Source organism: Aulonocara sp. 'chitande type north' Nkhata Bay, linkage group LG15 (genome assembly GCF_057382095.1).
Source record: "Aulonocara sp. 'chitande type north' Nkhata Bay isolate Kocher_YH1m ecotype deep benthic linkage group LG15, A_spYH_male_GT1.1, whole genome shotgun sequence".
In the NCBI taxonomy this organism is placed as follows: Eukaryota; Metazoa; Chordata; class Actinopteri; order Cichliformes; family Cichlidae; genus Aulonocara; species Aulonocara sp. 'chitande type north' Nkhata Bay.
Genome location: NC_141358.1, coordinates 28,087,339 through 28,109,506, shown reverse-complemented (window position 1 = coordinate 28,109,506; position 22,168 = coordinate 28,087,339). Strand labels below are relative to the sequence as shown.

General features: G+C 40.9%; 1 protein-coding gene across 1 annotated transcript in view; it reads left to right on the top strand.

The window, feature by feature from the left end:
* The window catches only part of LOC147313308 (NACHT, LRR and PYD domains-containing protein 3-like), a 30,666-nt gene extending 11,058 nt beyond the window's left edge, over positions 1 to 19,608 (top strand). Inside the window, exons 4-8 of the mRNA XM_086265320.1 lie at positions 83 to 256; positions 688 to 861; positions 1,148 to 1,321; positions 14,742 to 14,788; positions 18,694 to 19,608. Of these exons, the coding sequence (XP_086121446.1) occupies positions 83 to 256; positions 688 to 861; positions 1,148 to 1,321; positions 14,742 to 14,788; positions 18,694 to 19,247 (1,123 nt within the window). The 3' untranslated portion in view covers positions 19,248 to 19,608. The remainder of the gene's footprint in view (positions 1 to 82; positions 257 to 687; positions 862 to 1,147; positions 1,322 to 14,741; positions 14,789 to 18,693) is intronic.
* The last annotated feature ends 2,560 nt before the right edge of the window (positions 19,609 to 22,168 follow it).

Sequence of the window (22,168 nt, the reverse complement as noted above, 5' to 3'; positions counted from 1 at the left end):
TTGGTTAGCTACTATTGATACTCATATGATGATTTTAAAATATGTTTTCAATGGTTTTCTCTGTTGTTGTTTAATTTTGCAGGTTGAGTTCTTGTAACCTGTCAGAGAAAAGTGTAAAAATTCTGTCTCCAGTGCTCAGCTCCCAGTCCTCTTGTCTGAGAGAGCTGGACCTGAGCAGTAACAACCTGGAAGATTCAGGAGTGAAGATGCTTTCTACCATACTGGAGGGTCCACATTGTCAACTGGAAACTCTCAGGTCAGGAATGTTAGTGTTGGCTGATGCTCGTCTATGTTTCGCGGCATATTTTATTCTTAGTCTTGGTAAATTTAATTACTATTCAAATTTCTTCTTGATTGCAACATACAGTGTTGCATACATGTCTTAATTTCTCTTTGGTTTTGTGGGCTATTGTTTTAGTTTTAGTTTAGTTTTTTAGTATTAGTTAAATATTTGAGATCATCAAACACATTTTTATATCAGACAAAGCTAAAAAGATCTGCAGGTTTTTAAATGCTAATTGAATTTATTAAGGTAAAAAAAAAAAAAACTATCCAGACTTAACTGGCCTTATGGGAAAAAGTGTCAATCTGTAGTTGATGTTGATTTGCATCAATTCTGTCTGTCTTTTTGTGCTAATTTAAAAATCATTGTTATTTTAACATGTCTAATGGTTTGTTTATAAACAGGCTGATTGGCTGTAACTTGTCATGGAGAAGCTGTGAAACTCTTTCTACAGTTATCAGCACACAGTCCTTAAATCTAAAAGAACTGGATGTGAGCAACAATGACCTGCAGGATTCAGGAGTACAACTTTTATCTGCTGGACTGGAGAGTAATCACTGTGTACTTCAAATTCTTAGGTCAGGACTCCACAGTTTCCTCATTTATAAATGATGAAGTGACATTACATATTACTTTATGATTTTTATCATCAAATTGGACAACTTTCATGTAGTTTTATTTCATTTCTTTGATTGATTTGATTTATTAATAATGTAACTGGACTTACTTGTGGAGTACAGTGGTATACAAAGGTACTATCTGCTATCTTTTTCATTTTCTTATTTGTGTCATTTTCAAATATCTGTTACCTAAATTTGTAAGGAAGTTTGTAACTTCAGAAAAAAATAACTGACTCAATTTCAGGCTATCAGGCTGTCAAGTCACAGAACAAGGCTGTGCTGCTCTGGCCTCAGCTCTGAGTTCAAACCCTTCCCATCTGAGAGAATTGGACCTGAGCTACAATCATCCAGGAGACCAAGGCGTGACTCTCCTTTCTTTTGGCCTGAAGGATAGACAATGCCAATTGGAAACACTCAGGTACGAACAGAAAATTAGCAGCCTACTAATTACTAATTAAAATACTTTTGAATATTAATCATATAATTAAACCTCTGAGGTTTCACTCAATATTGGTGATGACTTCTTGCTCCAAATGCTGCCCTTATATTTTGGAGATAAGTAAACAGGATTTATTTTGAAAAAATATAAATAGTTATTTAAACATGTCAGTGCATCATGGGTAATATGCTTTGGCAAAAAGGAAAGTTTTAAGCCTAATCTTAAAAGTAGAGAAAGTGTCTACCTCCTGAATCCAAACTGGAAGCTGGTTCCACAGAATAGGGGCCTGAAACCTGAATGCTCTGCCTCCCATTCTACTTTTAAATACTCTAGGAACAAGAAGTAAGATCTTGTATGTGAAGAGAAGGATTTTAAATACAATTCTTGATTTAACAGAAAGCCAACGAAGAGAGGGAGTATGAGAGAAATATGGTCTCTCTTTCTAGAGGCCATAAGAAGATCATTTGTAGCCTTCACTAATACAAACAAAAATGAGATAACACGGAGTATGGAATACAATGAATTTTAATATTGAACTTTAATACTACTACTACCACCACCACCACCACCACCACCAACAATAATAATAATCAACAAATATATAAAATATAGAAGCAACATTGAAATTAAAGCTGCAAGCAGCGTTATGAGGGCCCTCACACCCCAGCGCATCGAGCCATGCCCACCACCTACACCAAGCATTTCCGATCTGATGTCACATTGATGGAATTCATGCGTAGAACCACCAGCTAAAATTTCATTTCGTTCAATGATAATTATAGTTATCCCACTGGGTGGCGCTCTAACCATTACTGATAAATTGCTTGTCAAATATTTCCGAGCTTGACTCTTGACTCATGCCTGTGAAATTTGGGAGAGATTGGATATTGTGTTTTTGAGTGACAGCAGATTACTGCTTTTTGGTGAGTGATTGAAACTCCACGTGCCGCCATGACCACCCCGTTTCCCCAAACGTAAAAAGCTTCGCAATTTAACATCACAAAGGTCTTTAGATTCCCTGCACTGGAGATCATCTCGATCTGATTAAAATTCCTTGGAGGAGTTTGTCAAAGTACGAGGCCTGAAAAGAGGGGAAAATGTCGCCAAAATTACACATTAATTTTAAAATGGCTGACTTCACATGGCTGATCACATAACAAGAAAGTCTTCATCACATTGGAGGTGTGGGCCAAATTTCAAGAGTTCTTGAGCTTTCTAAGCCCCTCAAATGTCCAAGCATTTCACTACATATCGTACTGTGTATGACTGTGTACGTGACAAATAAAATAAAATTTGAATTTGAAATGCCACTTCATCTTTCATGGTGAACCACCTTGCCACCAGGGTGCGCCATTAAGTTTAAACTCACAATTGTCTCACTGAAGCATCATGAGGGACTGATGTTAATATTCACCGCTTTTGAGGTGGACCTGATGAACCTGTGAAAACCAGTATATAGGGATGGGTATCGAAACCCGGTTCTTGTTGAGAACCGGTTCCCACTGTTTCAATTCCTTGGAATTGTTTGCCATTTTTGCAAACGATTCCCTTATCAATTCTAGTCGCCCCGAATGACATCACCACATTGCGGAGTGTCATTTACTAAGTGGCTCAAACGCTCAAAAGTTTGGTTATACTTTACGAGAACGGTTAGATAGTAGATATTTCATTTAAGGGAGGAAACACTACGAATATGCAAAAGCATTTGCTCACAAAACACGCGATGACCTTAAATGAATGTCGTGTTTTTAATTCTGCTCCGGACTCATGAATCTCAACCCAGCAGCAGCGGTAACGTTTGTATGTCCTCTCCCGTTAATTCGGCAGGTAAATAATCAACTAACAGTGCATATTATGTTAGCGCGATCTGCCTTATTACAAAACCTGCCATTACTGTGCGCTGCATTTAGGTGACCATGATGAGAGAGACAGACAGAAGCTGTGTCCCAAAACGTCGGCTGCATCCTCCGGAGGACCTGGCCTTCGCAGTCTACGTGGGCTCAGTGTTGCCAACTTAGCGACTTTGTCGCTATATTTAGCGAGTTTTCAGACCCCCTTAGCGACTTTTTTTCTAAAAAAGCGACAAATCTGGTGACTTTTTCTGTTATTATTGGAGACTTATTTATGACGACTTTTTGACGTGAAAACGCTCTTTTCACGCTCTTACTCTCAACAAGCAGCGGTGCTGCCTTGGACACCTCGCCCGTGCCAAAGCACTCCCAGGCGGAGTATAGTCCTCCCCCAGCTGCTATGAGGGCAGGAGACATTCACACCTGTGCGTCCCAACTGCAAATGAATTGCGCATGAGCGAAGCCGCTGCTCCCGCACTGACTGTAACGCAGTCATGCTGTTTTGTGGATCACAAGGTTTAAAACTACTTATAAACACACACACTCACACACAAAGTAACTCCACCAGAGTGCCAATTTCGGGTCACTTTTGCTGGTCCAGGCCCGGATAAAGGAGCAGGGTTGGAATTGTGACATTAAAAAACAATAATTGCTAAAAGAAATTTAATTTGTAGTTCTAAATAAATTCTAACTAGGATGTTTTTTACTCACTTTATGTGTCTTCCACGATGTTATTTCTCTCTCCAACAACGTAGGTTACAATTACATTAGCATGACCAATTATTTTTTATTTTTATATCTAATCTTCCTTTTCAAACATTTAAACAGCAGCGAGTCTGCAGCTGAGGGAATACAAACTCAAATTGTTGGAACAGGTTTGCTCATTTCTTGGATTCATTTGGTGATTTATTAAATGTATAACTGTTATTCTAATCTGCTGCTGAGTCTCTTACACTTTTCTTTATGCTGTATATTTTCACGTCTCTGGAATAGTTGGAAGTTAGATAGTCAGCTGGGAAACTTTGTGTTAACTCATGGAGCTGAGGATATCGTGGATATGCTGACCTCGCTGCGTGGTGTACAGAGCGAGGTCAGCATGATTAATATTCACAATAAAAATATTAGCCGAACATCATGAAGTCTGTATGTGTTTCATAGTGTCGAACAACCTTTGTACAGTTAAAGCCAGCAGTTACTACATGACGGAAACACCAACGTTATCTCTTTTATGCGTTTATACACAGGTCACGCTGATTACTGAACAAAAACCCAAAGATCAGATGTTAAACAGATTTATTTGCTCTCTCTCCTCCTGTTTTTAATGTTAGTTATAATTCAGAATTGGCGACTGAAACATGTAGGACACATAAGAATAGGGCTGAACGATATATCGCATTTGCGATAATATCGCGACATGATCAAGTGCAATTTTCTAACCGCAAAGGCTGCGATTATACTCTGGACATGTCCAAATTCATGGGCTGCATCCTCCTGAGGCCGCATTTGTAGACCGATTACGTCACAGCGACGCGCCGAAGGCTGTCCAAATTACTACCATATCCCAGAATTCATAGCGCGGCCCAGCCAAACTCCAGTTTCCAGCAATGGCGGCCGCTACTAAGTTTTAAAATTACTCATACTAATCTTTCTGGGTCACAAAATAAACTTTTAACATATTTTCAGGTGAGAAAGTAGTTGTGTAAACATCAAATATCTGCTCGGTTTATCAAGATATCCCATATTTGCAAAAGTGCTTCGACGTTTTCAGAGGCGTCTGCTACCCACCAGCTCGACAGCTAGCCGGGAGCTCGAGGGTTACTGATGCGGCCGAGAACGGCGCAACTCCCGGCACATCATTTTCAGATCACCGCGGAGTTTCGCTGCTCGGGTTAAACGTAATATATAAGTCACTTAGATAACCTAAAAATGTTATTGTTGGGCTTTTTTCAGTGTTTTGTTTGTTCGTGAGTAAATCGGTTTGGCTGAGATTAAAGTTATTAGATTAGATAAAATAAAACTTTATTAATCCCCCGGGTGGGTTCCTCCTTGGTTTTCACACAGCTGACTAAACGTCAAACAGAAAACTTATTAAACAGAAGTATGAGACAGTCGAGAATTTACACCAGTGTCTGGTTATATTTTAGATAGCAAGAAGCAGACGGCCAAGTTTATTAAACTCCACCGAGACAGCGGTGACGCTAATCAGAACTAGCCTTCTGATTAGTGTTAAGATTCAAAGTTGAGGAAGGAGAGTACACACCACCCATGGTCCAGTAGGTCTTTGGTCAAACAATGATTTTAATGAACACACGTGTGGGAAGACAACTCTGTACGCAGACAGGAAGTAGTCTTCGACTTAATCAAAGCATGAACAGATATTTTATAGCATCAGGGTTTATTTACTGACGCCCCTTCATGCGTCACCGGTACATTTTATACATAGATCAGATCAACATCATCATGACTTTTCACCCAGAAAATCATCTTCTATTTTCATGGCTTGGTACTTTCCGTTCTTATCTTAAAATGAATTGTTCCTCTTTCTTGCCGAGACAACAAGGACGGTTCCTCTAAATAAATTTAACTCTATGTGTGTGTGTGTCACGACCTCACATGCTCTTTGTGTCACCTCTTCACCTACTGTCTGTGTCTCGTCCTCAAATGCTCTTTCTCAATTCACCTGTTGCACTTCTGACCTTTTACCAGACCAGAAGCTCACTGAGACTATGTGTATGTCTTCTACTAAATAAATGTTTTAACCAAGAACCTCTACTAAAACCTTAATATAAAATGATCTAATATATAAGTGTTTTGTAAGCATGTATTGCAATTCCTTCTATGTTCTAGTTTTCCCTCAGCATGTATCATCTAGACACTCTCACTAGATGAAGCTTAAGACCTTTAAAGAACCTGAACATCAACTCAAATAAGCACAGATATGCAGTATGTATAAAATAGTTATAACTGCACCTGGAATACAAAGTTAATTTAATACCTGTGTGCATAAAACCTTAAAGCCTTCTTAAAGCTATCTGTTACATTGTTAAAGCCTCGTCTTAGCCTGCGGCTCAAAATAACTATCTGCTTTCACTTCTGCATACAACTTCCTGTCAGCCTGCAACTCAGTCTTTCTGAAAGAGACACTGTTTAACCCCTGAATGCAATATAAACTCCAAATTTTATTATTAATGCAATGGTAATGATGACAATTATTTAACAATAGCAGTAAAATAATTTCCCTGCTCCACACTCCCTCTCACGACCTCTGGAACACCAGAGGTCGCAATACATTGTGGTTCAGCAGGCCTCGAGATCTCCAGGATCCTCGCCCCTCCTGTGGTCGCCGAGATCTTCTGCAAAGGAAACAAAACACCTTTTCTTGCATCTCCCTAACTTATCCTATCTGGGACTCTTTAATCAAAAGCCTGATCCTAATTATCTTCTTAACTTATTGACTTGTATTTATGTATACTCTTCAACGTTACTCATCCCTTTAGAACTCTTTAAGCCCTGCTTTCACGTCCGGTTGCTCGCTCTATTTTTCCCTTATCTGATCATCAACATCCTGTGCACAAATTGTCGCTGCTGCAAGTTCCTCTACTCTAAAAGATCCAAAAGAAAACAACCATTCTAATCAATTAAGTTTAAGCATATAAGCAATTACTCCTGTATACATTTCATCATAGCTAAATGCTGCCTTGAAACAACTCCTATGTGTTAACTTCATTTTAACCTCACATTTCCTATGTTATAACCCATTTTGGTATAGCCTTTTTATTTCATTTGCTCCCTTTAATGTAACAATACCTCCTAATTCTAGTTTATCAGACTTAACCAAAATATATGCTTTCCTTCCTCTTTGGTCCTTCTTTAAGTTCAGTTAAAAGCTAAATGAATTTAAGGCCTTTTGCCTGGAATCAATACTGTCATGTGTGTTTCTTAACTCTGTGTCTGTAAGCGTGTGCAATCCTTCATGAACTCATATTATCCTCACAGTAGATTGGCTAATCATAGCGCTAGCCAAAGGCTCGTGACCCTCCAGAGACAAATTTGAGCCACAACTCCTTTAAAAGCACAAAATGCAATATGTATAAAAATCATTTCTATTTATAAGCTCCCCCTTTATCCTAAAAATACCTCCTATGTAATATCTGTATGTGTAAGCCTACATTATAACCACTACTTCTAGAAATCAAAAAGAAATCAAAGCTGTTCTACTCCTTCAACCCTCACTAATTTTCCCTCTAAGATTTATTCACAGCTTTGAAAAACCGGCATTGTATCTTCTAAACAGGATTCAGTTCTGTCATGGTCCTGGGCCATGTTGGCCCAGTATTCTTGGTTCCTTGTATTTTCGCTCCTTATTTAGGCCAGGTTTTCTCAGGTGTCCTATTGTGGTGTTCCCTAAGTATTTTCCCTTTGTGACTCTTACCCCCTTGTGCCCCTCTGTCTATTTATAAGCTCTCGTCTCTCTTTGTGTTTATTCCATGTTTCCCCCAGCCTGTTATGTCTGTGTTCTCCCCGTGCTTTCTCTCCTCCTGTCTGAACCTCTGTGTACTTCCTGTTTTACTTTGACAGTCTCTCGTCAGTATGCGTAATGTTGTGTTCACTCCTGCCCTGTCTCGTTATGTTTATCAGTGTCACCTGTGTTCTCCACCTGTGTGTAATCTCCCTGTGTTCTCTGGGTGTATTTAAGTTGTGTCTTCGGTTATGGTAGTTGCTGGTTCGTCTGTGTTGTTTCCCCTCGGTCTCCCTGCGTCTCGTTTCTGGTTTGTGTTATTAGCTTACCCAGTTTAGGTTTCCGGTTTCTTGTTTTTCCACCAGTGCTGTTTTGTGCCCACCGTTGTAAATAAATATTCACCTGCACCAGAGCTGCCGCCTTTTGGGTCCTTTTCTACAACTCCACACGGCTTGCCTCGCAAACCGTGACAAGTTCACTTTTAATCCTTTAACCTTAACTTAAAAATAACAGTTTCAGTTTTACCATATCCAAATGATCAAAAACCCAAAAGGTCCTAAAATGATCCTAAATTATTAAACAATTAAATTATTAAACCCTAAACCCCCCTTTATCTTGATACATTTCATGTGTCAAGATACTATACAAAACTTAAACATGCTCAGTTTCCCCACTCATGATCCAATCTATGTCATAAAAATAAACTTAAAACAGAACAGTTATCAGTCATGTGTTTCTTCAATTAATGGTGACTGAGTTACATCAAAAAATATTTCCCCTTTAGCATTTGGCATTCTCCCAACAATATACTATAATCCCATAATCTAACCCCAGTCAACAAAACAAAAATTTTTCTGGTAAAAGCAAATTGTTTATCCACATTTATTCATCCTCACCTTCATCCAGTCACACATTCACTCACATGCAGTCACACCATATATTTGCTAATGGTGGAGCTTCCCGCGTCAGATTCTCCACCCTCAGCAAAATGAGCTCAGTCATTTTTTATTTTCCATAGGAAAATATTTCTTTATGCTTTTGGACTGGATTGACTCGCATAAAATCCTTTTTACAGGGACTTACGACCTTAATTGTCCCCAGGTAGCTCTCCTCAGCCAATTGTAATCTGGAAAGCCCCCCCTTGTATTTGCTCTCCCCGAGAATTTTCAGCGCTGTTGCAGGCCTGCTTAAAACAAAAATGGAAAAAATAGAGCTGATTGTTAGCTCATAAAAACAAAACAAAATCACCTGACAGGTTTTCTTTAAGTGCACTGTTACAAAATAATGGGCCCAATTTTAGACATGTCCATGTTTCCTAAAACTCCCTCTATTTAAAACAAAAACACCAACAACCCAAACCTAACTGACCGAATCAACCCATTACCACAACAACCTCAACAACCTTAAACACACAAGTATTTGCCACCACATAATTTCACCTCCTCAATACACCGAAAGTCTCATTAAAACCACACAATTTGCAAACAAAAATCACCCCCTTATACTCTTAAATTCAGCATAAGACCCCTTACGACATCATATAATCACTAAACTATAAATTCCCTACCCCAATCTGCACTTCTCGTCTCTGCTATGCTTCCTCTTCCTGAAAGTCACAGTCACACACACACTCAGGAAGTTCCTTCGTCACCACACACTCCAGCTAATTTGCATACTGAGTCATCTCTCAAGAAGCTGTAACAACAGAAACATATGTTTAAACATTCCCAACTCATTAAATCATTTTATTTCTTCCAACAGTGATCACTAGTGTTGATCACTCAGTACGAGAGCACTCCTAAGTCACTCTTTTTAAAACTACTTTAATCCCTTTTTTGTTTTCATAACTCCCTTTGTCATATGGCTTCTTCTATTCCTCAATTACAAACTCAAATGTATTTTATTAAACATTCACACCATTGTATCATTCATACAAAATAGCAAGCTGTTCTTCATTGCCTATGTTTGTGTTCTTAGCCAGGTTTAATCAGTGTCTATGCATTAAACTCCATGAGCTTGTCTTGTCTTTATAAGTTTAATGCATTTTCTGTTTGTGTGTGTGAATTTGCATATGGTGCTTTTGCAGTGTGTCAGACTCCTTCATAATTTTGCCTTTAAACAGTCAATTTTCTCCTCCCCAAATTTACTAACCCAAATTCTGATTTCCTACCTTAAATAGCAGCATTCCTTGTCCTCAGCCAGAAGGTAGGGCTCCACTTGCCACTTACCCCCTCTGCCTCAGCCCAGCGGCCTTACCCGTCAGGACCCGTCTTCTTACTGAAGCCGAGAGTAATCGTGACTGTGCCTGCCTTAGGTTGTCCCAGGGTTTCGAGGTGGGATCTTACCCGTCATGGGCTATCCAGCCTTCCATACTCGCCTGATACGGGGCCCAAGTGGGCAGGGGAGGGAACACACTGGCTCTGGGAATTAAAGGAATGTAAGCTGCTTCCTTCATTGCATCTTATATTAAACTATCTCACTTCTGACTCCTTCCTAGAATAATTTCACCTATGGCACTTTGTGTATGTGTGTTTTCTATTCATTAATGTAATTGTCAGTTATTTTCTCTCTTCATTTTACTTTATTTATCTGTTTGTTTGTAACGTTCTACTTTAGTTCTACTAAACCTTGATGTAAAAACAATACTCCCTTATTTCACGCACACACTCTGCATTTTGCCTACGCACACACTTCTCTCTCAGACTTCCTCTGTTCACACATCACCTTGCACTCACTCTACTATCAACTTTCATAGTGTTATTATTATTTAGTATTTTGTACACCTCACACAGAATCATTCAAATCGAGTACTCACAGCATTCACATCACAACCTTCAACTTTCACTTTCGATCCTGCAAGACGCAGAGATGGACATCTCCTTCACCTAACATAAAACTAAATTACCATATCAACATACAATTACTGAAATTCAAACTCAAATACACCATCTGTTTTAATAAAGTCAAAGAGTAAACAGGTGTACCAAGTGTATGTACTTATGTGTTTTAAACTGAAAGAAAAAGAAACTCAAACTCTCATAACATCACTCATGCATCTCTTAAATTAAAAACACTTTCAAACTTTAAAACCTCCTACTTTACATCACCAAAGAAATACCTCTCACACCTTCATTCATCATTCAAAACCTTCTAGTCACCGCATTCACACTTAAACTGTAACTAGAGTTGAAGAATATAACTCAAAACACAATTTCCTAAGAGTATTTTAGACATGCTTGTCATAATCAAAAAGAGCAAGTAAAAAACAAACAAACAAAAAATTGAAACCTCCATTAATTCTCACCGCACACACAAGAAATTGAAAAATAAAACCCACCAGCAACTAATGCTCGAGAAAAGTTACTACTGAAAGTGATGTGTTAGTCTTAAGTATATACAGTGCACTCAATCTATTTATATATCTACATCCAAACTCAGTCAGTTACTATACATCCACTACGGCAACTCAAAACTTTATTTATAGTCCTCTAATAAACATAAATGGCATTTGAAACACACACTCAACAATGTTTGCAGCAGTATTTGTAAAACCAACTGTGGCTTAAACAATTCACTGCTTACTCATTTGCATTTTCACTCACACACACACCGTCTAAAAATAGCTCCAGCATTGCCTCAGACTCCTTTCACACAGATCTTTTATATTACAAAGACGTCTTATATTTACAACTACTGTCAGATCTGTCAGCTTTAGCGCCTACACAATTTAGACAAATTTAAAATAACCGCCCAGCGGATAAACTCCCTGAGTTTTTTGCGACCAATTAACCAGTATCAAGACTTTAACTGTTTCTGGCCTCATTTCTAAAATCCCTAACTCAATTTAAAAGTGTCCAACACCCAAGGTCCAACCTTTGCTGCCCAAAAAAGCGCAGATACCGTTCCAAACGGTAAGGAGACTCTAACTCCTAGTTATTCTGGAGTGCCCCAAGCTCCACAGTGACCAACTGACTATCCCTCTTCGAGGACAATGCATAAGCGTCCTTTGCATTGGCAAGCGTTACCTCTGAGCACTGCGCTTCCTACCAGTCCAACTGGCGTTCTTGAGTAATTTATAATACTTTGGAACAACAGTAAAACACCCAACAAAGTGTAAGACTGAAGCAGGTCCAACCTTATAACCAAAAAATAACCAAATTCCCTAACATACTAAAATCATTTCCAGCAGTCCAACTGCTTCCCGCGGTCCAACCGCATTAAATCCTTTCCAGCAGTCCAACTGCTTTAAATCCTCAGTACTGTCATGACATTCTCATCAAAATCAAAACAGACATCCACCAGTAACTTCAGTGAGTAGACTTAAATTTTATCATATTCAATTTGGCACACTTTGGAAATAATTCAACAGGTAGTGCCTTACCTTTTGGATAAGCCGGCTTATGCCCACTCACTTAGACCACTGGAATTCATGTCTGCCCGTCAGACCACCTCAGAGACCACCAAATTTCTCCATCTAAACCTCCAATTCTCCCTCCTCAACCACCGGACGAGCCCCCAAATGTTAAGATTCAAAGTTGAGGAAGGAGAGTACACACCACCCATGGTCCAGTAGGTCTTTGGTCAAACAATGATTTTAATGAACACACGTGTGGGAAGACAACTCTGTACGCAGACAGGAAGTAGTCTTCGACTTAATCAAAGCATGAACAGATATTTTATAGCATCAGGGTTTATTTACTGACGCCCCTTCATGCGTCACCGGTACATTTTATACATAGATCAGATCAACATCATCATGACTTTTCACCCAGAAAATCATCTTCTATTTTCATGGCTTGGTACTTTCCGTTCTTATCTTAAAATGAATTGTTCCTCTTTCTTGCCGAGACAACAAGGACGGTTCCTCTAAATAAATTTAACTCTATGTGTGTGTGTGTCACGACCTCACATGCTCTTTGTGTCACCTCTTCACCTACTGTCTGTGTCTCGTCCTCAAATGCTCTTTCTCAATTCACCTGTTGCACTTCTGACCTTTTACCAGACCAGAAGCTCACTGAGACTATGTGTATGTCTTCTACTAAATAAATGTTTTAACCAAGAACCTCTACTAAAACCTTAATATAAAATGATCTAATATATAAGTGTTTTGTAAGCATGTATTGCAATTCCTTCTATGTTCTAGTTTTCCCTCAGCATGTATCATCTAGACACTCTCACTAGATGAAGCTTAAGACCTTTAAAGAACCTGAACATCAACTCAAATAAGCACAGATATGCAGTATGTATAAAATAGTTATAACTGCACCTGGAATACAAAGTTAATTTAATACCTGTGTGCATAAAACCTTAAAGCCTTCTTAAAGCTATCTGTTACATTGTTAAAGCCTCGTCTTAGCCTGCGGCTCAAAATAACTATCTGCTTTCACTTCTGCATACAACTTCCTGTCAGCCTGCAACTCAGTCTTTCTGAAAGAGACACTGTTTAACCCCTGAATGCAATATAAACTCCAAATTTTATTATTAATGCAATGGTAATGATGACAATTATTTAACAATAGCAGTAAAATAATTTCCCTGCTCCACATTAGCTAATCAGAAGGCTAGACCGTCCAATTTCACGCCTTTAAATTTTAAAGGCGTGTTTGTGTGTGTGTTTATACAATTGCTATTATGTTTGCACTTTATGTGTAATGTTACTGACTGCAGAGATCAGTAAGATGTGTGTATTTTTTATTTATTAGTTTTATTTATTTAATATTATTTTTTAATTGAATGACTGTCTAGTAGTTCACAGATGTCGAAAAACTGAGTGTGGTAAAGCCACTGATTTTTTTTTTATGTATATTTCTGCAATCTGCACATTGCACTGACTTTCATTTTAATGTTTACACCAGTTCCTTGTCAGCACTTTATGCTCAGATGTTTGTAAGCTAAAAATAAACTATTGTGTATGTTCAAATATACTGTTGTGATTGAAGAAGTTAAATAAAAATGTCAGTCATCAATTCATGCATCACCTCATGTCATCATAACAGAGGTCTGTCTTCCAGGAAAGAACAGTTTAAAATTAATGTAATATAGTATTGGCCATACTATATGATGTATTGCTTGTCTTTGTTTAATAATACAGAAGACAAAGACCTTAAAAAATAATCGCATATCGCATCGCAATCGCAATATTGGGGCAAAAAAAAAAAATCGCAATTAGATTATTTTCCATAATCGTTCAGCCCTACATAAGAACATCAGGAAATAAAACACCGATAAATATAACCTCAGTAAAAGAAGTCAGCGGGGGTTACTACAGCTGTGTACCGGGGCCTGCGCTTTGTCGGTGGGATTGCTTGCGAGGCGAACGGGTCTATCCCACGCTTTGCCGTGAGACTGGGCAGACATCTCCGAAATCATCGAAACACTTTTGCAAAGAGGCTGTATCTTGACAAACCGACCAGACACATGAAGATTAAACCACTACATTCTCGGCTAAAAAAAAAAATATTAAAACGGTATTTGGTGACACACAAACAGGGTTTTTCAAAACTCAGTTCTGTTAGCTTCCACATGCCGGTTGTTGTGTGCTAGAAACAATGGCCACCAGGCCAAAGCAATGGTTTTGACTCGATCAGCGTTAACCCCGCCCCCTAAGTTTGATGGGTGAGGCTGACAGATAAAATTATTTCAAGATGAGAGCCAGGCGCCAGGACTGCCAAAATGAAATAAATAAATATATCATTAAATAATTAATTAAATGTGTCAATAATTAATTAAATGTGTCAATAATTAATTAAAATGTGAAATACATAAATAATTAATTAAATGTGTCAATAATTAATTAATTACATGTGTCAATAATTAATTAATTAAAATGTGAAATACATAAATAATTAATTAAATGTGTCAATAATTAATTAATTACATGTGTCATAACTATTTATTTAATTAATTAATTCCAATTTTAATTAAATATTGCCACATTTAATTAATTATTTAATGGTGTATTTAATTAATTCATTATGGCAGTCCTGGCGTTCCATAAATGGGGCCCTAAATAATAAATTATTATTAAAAACTCAACAGTAGAAATAAATAAATGAGAAAATAAATTATTTTTCGACTTTTCCTCCCTCAGGTTGGACCATTGTGGAGAACAGCGACTGAAACCTGGTCTGAGGAAGTGTAAGAAACATTCATATATTAAAATTTCAATTTTCCTATGATGTAAAGAGGAACTAATCTGCAAAAACCAGCTTTGCAGTATTAGGGTCATGACCTCCTTCACTGTTTAGTCATGGTCAATAGTCTGTTAGGATTCATTTCAGCTAATTGGAGTCCGTAAACTGGATATTTTGGCTATGTTTGTGCCTTTTGCAGCATTTTTAATGCAATTATCTGACAAATAATATGGCGGCTGTGTGGTTAGTTTTACTAACTCACTGTTCAAGTAGTATGAGCTCCAGTTTTGATGAATGAATTTCTAGAATTGTAATTTCACATATCACCAAATAGCAGATGTCTGTGTCAGTGTAAATGGTAAATGGACTGGTTCTTAAACAGTGCTTTTCTACCCTATCTTTCCCACATATTCTATGCTCTTTCTATGTAAGTCCTATCTAACATTCACACATATTCTTACTCTGATCGGTCAACTTGGGGTTAGTATCTTGCCCAAGGGTATTTGCCACCAGTGTTGGGAAGGTTACTTTTAAAATGTATTCCATTACAGAATACAGAATACATGCCCCAAAATGTATTCTGTAACCTATTCTGTTACGTTACTCAATGACAGTAACATATTCTGAATACTTTGGATTACTTAATATATTGTGGCGAGTTCAGACAAGGAGGAGACGGAGGTATCGTTTGGTCTTGCTTCCCGTGAGCTAGCCAGGGAGCACAGCCGTTTATTACATTTGCAGAAGAACACACTGCCACTAGCTAACTGCTCAGCGCGGCAACCACAACACACATAGGGCGCCCTCTGACCCCGGAAGGACACACCGGTCGTGTCCAAATTCATGGGCTGCATTCTCCTGAGGACCCGGCCTTCGCGGTCTACGAGGGCCGGGTCCTCAGAAGATCGGGTAGGCCGGAAGTAAACGGCCGTGAAATTGGATGGTCTAGCCTTCTGATTAGCGTCACCGCTGTCTCGGAGTTTAATAAACTCAGCCGTCTGCTCCTTGCTGTCTAAAATATAACAGGACACTGGAGTAAACTCTCGGCCATCTCACACTTCTGTTTAATCAGTTTTCTGTTTGACGTTTAGTCAGCTGTGTAAAAACCAAGGAGGAACCCACCCGGGGGATTAATAAAGTTTTATTTTATCTAATCTAATAACTTTAATCTCAGCCAAACCGATTTACTCACGAACAAACAAAACACTGAAAAAAGCCCAACAATAACATTTTTAGGTTGTCTAAGTGACTTATATATTACGTTTGTCACGGCCGGGCGGGTTACACACAGTAATTCGGCGTGCCCGTGTGGCGTGCTGGCTAGACCCAAGCGCGGCGAAGGCTAGCGGTGGGTTTGGAGCAGGCACGCAGTTATTCTAGTAACGATCAGTGCACGAAGCGTGGCTTCGGAACGGTCGTTACCGACAGAGAGCGAGCGGAGCCGGGAAGAGAAAAAGGATTGAAGGGATAATCACTCACGGTTGCTGAATCAGGCGGAGACTGACGTCGGCAGAGTTTCGGAGCTCCTGACACGAAGAGAATGATGTCTGAGCGGCGAACAGGTGGGTGGCGTCTCTCTTTTAACCCCGGCCCCGTGATCAGCTGATCACAGCTGATCACCGGCTGACAACGTTTAACCCGAGCAGCGAAAGTCCGCGGTGATCTGAAAATGATGTGCCGGGAGTTGTGCCATTCTCGGCCGCATCAGTAACCCTCGAGCTCCCGGCTAGCTATCGAGCTGGTGGGTAGCAGACGTCTCCGAAAACGTCGAAGCACTTTAGCAAAGATGCGATATCTTGATAAACCGAGCAGATATTTGATGTTTACACAGCTACTTTCTCGCCTGAAAATATGTTAAAAGTTTATTTCGTGACCCAGAAAGATTAATAAGAGTAATTTTTAAAACTTAGTAGCGGCCGCCATTAGCCGGAAACTGGAGCTTGGCTGGGCCACGCTATGAATTCTGGGATATGGTGGGCCACGAAGGACACACCCGACCCATCCTTCAAATTCGGAAAAAGGAGCACGCATTTGTCGGCTGCATTCGGAGGGGTCTACGAATTTGGACAGCCTTCGGCGCGTCGCTGTGACGTAATCGGTCTACAAATGCGGCCTCAGGAGAATGCAGCCCATGAATTTGGACACGACAACCGTCGCAGCGAGAGGGCGTCACCCGTCACCATGGCAACATACACAAAACATAACTGTACAAGCAGAACCCCGAACAGCCCTGACCCGCTACAATATTATCATGCTTTTTACAACAACGTGAATGTACTATTGCTGTGTGATTTATTACTATTACTGAAGGTCCGCGACTCCGAACTGTAGTAAAGGGACCTCTGACTAATGCTGGGCTCACACTGTGCGATTTTTGGCCCATTTTGAGCCGATTTTTGAGTCGTGCGATCGTTTTGGCGATCGGCCCGATTTTGGCCTTCATCGTGCGTCGTGCATCGTGTAGTATACGTGGGGTAACGAGAAGCGATTGACACCTCACGACCAGCTCCCGATCATCAATCGCTTGGTCGTGAGGGTGTCACCGCAGTTTGCCACACTGCGCACGCGCAAACACAAATGTCAGCGAAAAAGACGGCGTAGCAAGGCAGTGCAGCGTGTGATCTGGACACAAGCGATGGAGGCACAACCTGTAGAACCATCCGAGCCCTTTCGATGTGGCCTCACAAAATTATCACGACCACAACAACCGTGAAAATAGTTGGATCGACACTGCTGCTCAATCACAGCTGCCTGACCAATGTTTTTCATTAGCAATTTAGCAAAGTTGATGGTGGTGGTGTGTCTGTGTGAGTGAAAGACGGAGAGGGAGAGCGAGCGACAGAATTTCTGTTATAACCTTCATTTTTATGGACGCACAGTGTGAGCACTCAGGTCGCATCAGAGCATCGGGCCGTATAGTGTGAGACCCTGCATCGTGACCTATGAACTTCTAACCCCTGCGAGTCAACCGTACAGTTTGAGCAGGAGCTGAATCGCGCGACTGAAAAAATCGCACAGTGTAAGCCCAGCATAATACGGCGGGGTCCCTGTCGGCTGGTAGCCGAAAAATAGCTCTACTTTGTTGTGTGGGTCAACTTTTCTTGCGACAGACAGAGAGAGGCGTTGAAAGGCTGCTCCAACGGAACTTGTTGTTTTCGGAGGAAAACACGAACACAGTGTACAGTCGAGTCTTAATAGCTTACTTACAACTGGGCTCGTCAGGCACTCTTCTTGGCTGCAGTGGTTATTATTATATTTACATGCTTCCAGCTCCCGTTTTTGCTCGATGACTGCTCGTACCTTTCCACTCCCCTTTTTCTCCCTCCTAGCGCTCACAGACACATAACGTGTATGGCAGTCCATTCTCCCAGCAGCACGGACTACACTGAACATGATGCTACATTCTTTAGAGCTATGCTTGTAGCATTCTGCCTGTTAGCTTAGCACAACAACAACAACAACGAAAAGGCGCTCTCTCACCCAGGAAACACACAGTCGCAGAGAGAGAGAGCGTCGCCCTGTAACCATGGCAACCGTAACGCTGCCGCCTGGAACAAAAGAACGTAGCTGTCAAACAAAACCCAAACAGTCCTGACCCGGGACAAAATGAAACAGGAAAGTACCCCAGTGTATTCCATTTATTTCAACAAAGTAACTGTATTCTGAATACCACCTTTTTAAACGGTAACTGTAACGGAATACAGTTACTCATATTTTGTATTCTAAATACGTAACGGCGGTACATGTATTCCGTTACTCCCCAACACTGTTTGCCACACAGACTGGAGCAGATGGGTGTCGAACCACCTTCAAATGTGGTCACTCATACCTCCAAAAAACAAAAAATATTTGTTTTGTGAGTCTGTGGTTGGATGATAGAATAATACTTTGTGCTGTTGTTTCTTTCAGATTTCTGTGGGCTTGAACTGGATCCAAATACAGCGCACAGAAACCTCAAACTGTCTGACGACAACAAGAAGGTGACTGTGGTGAAAGAGGAACAGCCCTATCCAAATCATCCAGAGAGGTTTGACTACTGCTGCTGGCAGGTGCTGTGTAAAAATGGTCTGACTGGTCGTTGTTACTGGGAGGTGGAGAGGGAAGGGCAAGTTGTCATAGCAGTGACGTACAAAAGAATCAGCAGGAAAGGGAACAGTGCGGACTGCAGGCTCGGGTGGAATGACCAGTGCTGGAGTCTAATCTGCACTCAAGAGAAATATTCTTTTTGGCACAACAAGAGAGAACATGTTGTCTATCTTCCCTATGGTGCTACTCTACCTAAAAGAATAGCAGTGTATGTGGACTGTCCTGCTGGTACTGTGTCCTTCTACCGAGTCTGCTCGGAAAAACTGTCCCTCCTGCACACCTTCCACACCACATTCACCGAACCAGTCTACCCTGCCTTTGGGTTCGGGTTTGGGTTCTGGTCATATGAGTCCACTGCATCTCTGTGTGAGTTGTAGGAGAGAGTCTGCTCCTGACTGCAAACTACTGCTGATGGTGGTTTTCACTCTGCACACCACAGACTATAAACCAAAGGACCATGTAGCAGTTACCCTCCTACTGATTCTGCATAACAGAGAGGTGGTCACCAGACGTTTGGTGGTGAATGAATGAATGTCCTACCAAAGAGCTGAAAATAATGTAATCCTTTTTTTTTTTTTTTTTTTTTTTTTTACCCCATGGTCATAAATGCATGACATGTATGACAGTATTGGAAGGGGCTGTGAATACAAACTTGCCAGCAGTTGACAGACATGTATGGTGTTATTTTTGTGCCACTATTCTGAGCGCACGTGAAAAAAAGTTGCAGGTGCAAGTGTTGCATTTTGAGGAGAAATTTATTTTGAGCAAAGAAAAGCTAAATTTGAGTGAACAAAATTCATTGCTGTGTGCAAAAAATGTATTTCAGTGTTTGCTATTATCCATACACACACACAATAGCAGCGCCTCTCGCTCAGTTTTTGCAATTGCGCTTGCTTACAATGTGTTGCTTGCACTCTCAACATTTCTGCCTGTGCGCGTTCAACTCTTTCTGTACACCGTTATATTTGTGCCACAAAACCAGCCAATCACAGATGTGGATGCAAAAAAATCTGATTGGCTGTTTTGGTCTCCAATCAGCTCAAAATGACGAAATGCAATATTCCAGAATCCATTTCGTCCAAAACTCAAACGAAGCAGTGGCGGAGGAACACAGAGTGGCGGAGTTTGAAATATTACTCTTTCTGGGTCACAAAATAAACTTTTAAGATATTTTCATGCGAGAATGGTGCTGTGTAAACTTCAAATATCTGCTCGATTTATCAAGACATCACATATTTGCATAAGTGCTCTAATGTTTTACGAGCAAGCGCAAATACAAAAACTGAGAGAGAGAGGCTGCTATTGTGTGTGTGTATGGATAATAGCAAACACTGAAATACATTTTTTGCAAGCAGCAATGAATTTTGTTCACTTAAATTTAGCTTTTCTTCATTCAAAATAAATTTCTCCTCAAAATGCAACACTTGCACCTGCAAATGTTTTTTACGTGCGCTCAGAATAGTGGCATAAAAATAACGCCATACACATGTTTATCATAGGAAATGTACTGTACATTATAACATACAAATGTAATGACTCCCTGCTTTTACAAATATTTTTTTTATGATGGCTTTGATGGCTATGATGCTAATCCTAACTGGTCTACTTTCTTTTTTTTTTGTGTGTGTCCCATTTGGATCTTTAGCCATCAGAATTGTTGTCTTAAGGCCAAGAAAGATGCCAAGCGGATTTATTTTACCAAGTGGATCATCATGGCCTCGCCATATTGGTCCATTTGATTGACCTTTATTATAATTATGAATTTATTTTATTTTCGGTTGCTACAAACGGGACAGACATGACTGGGGGATAGAACAGGGAGAAAGAATGAAAGAAAGAGAGGGAGAGAAAGAAAACCAGAGGGGAGAAGAGACGGTGAGAAAGGGGGGAAGAAAGAAAGAAAAACAAACAAAACACCTGGATTACCTGTATGGAGAAAAAAAAAAAACAGAAGAGAAAGCAAACAAAAAAAGAGCAACATAATAAAAACAGCGCCATCACAATAAATTAGCTAGCAGTAGATAACAGAAGATACTAAATATTAAACGCTATTGTGCAGCACACAAGATAGACTGCGCACAATGTGCTTTGAGGCAGCAGCCAAGAAAGGTGTAGTCCGTGTCTGTGAACACCCGTGTGTACACCTGTGTGCATACCTGTGTGGATCAGCATGCATGTATTCCAAAGGTTTCTCCATGTAACGATCTGCTAGGGAGTGTGGGGAGCCACAGCCCCGTCCACCAGGGTATGAAGCAGGTATGGAGGAGATCCAGGCCCCATATATACAGAGGCCCCAGAATACAAGGACCCGAGGAGGACCACCAAAAGGGGGGAAACCGTGCCACCCTCCTGGGAAGAGCTGAGTAGAGCCCCAAACGAGAGGTCACCCAGCAGCTACGGAGCAGAGGCCAGAGGGGGTTGCAGTGGCGTGCCCACGGGCTCTGTCGGCAACCAGCTGTGCCAGAGAGGACCGAGCTTCAGGCCCAGAGGCCAGAGGCCTGAGGGCATCCCATCCCCCGGAAGGGGCCCAGGCGGGCCACAGGTGCCAGGCCCCGCCAATCGGCCTCCAGGAGTGAGCCGGTACATAAATGAGCGACCAGCCCAAGACGACAAGGACCACCAACACACCAATGTCTGAGGGCATCAGCCACCGGCAGGGGGTGTGGTGAGGGGAGATAGGCCTCCGTACTTTGGAGGGCCTGAGATGTACCCAGAGAGGTTGAGTCTAAGACCCAACCTGACATATAGACACAGACGAACAGGCGCACGCGGACACAAACATGCATTCCCACCCCCATATGCACAACCAAATACTCGGCACTCACCCAATGTGTAGACAGACACAAATAGACACTGCACAGACAGTCGCACTCCCCAAACATACTCTATATCCCAGGTCCAGGTACCCCCGCCCCCAGAGGGGCAAGCCGCACCTAAACCCAGGAGATGTAACCCTTCTCTCTGGGATGGAGGCAAGCGGACCACCTCCTTATCTGCAGTAGCAGGGAGGCCCCGCATCCCAGACCCCAATCTGATGGCCAGCACCTCCTCCCAGCCCCCCAGCCCTGACGGCTAACAGAACCGGGGTGAGTGAAGACCCCAAACCTCCCTACGCCCGCTCATATGTAGTGTTGCTGTGTGCTGTTCTAAAGTGCATTTAAAACACAGGAGAGCATGGTACTTGCTTCCTCTCAGAGAGCAGCACGGCTCCTCCCGAAAACCCTTAGTGTCTATATGCATTTAAAATTGAGGGTAGGGCACCAGTGCCAGAAGTGGGTTGGAATACACCGACCATCCT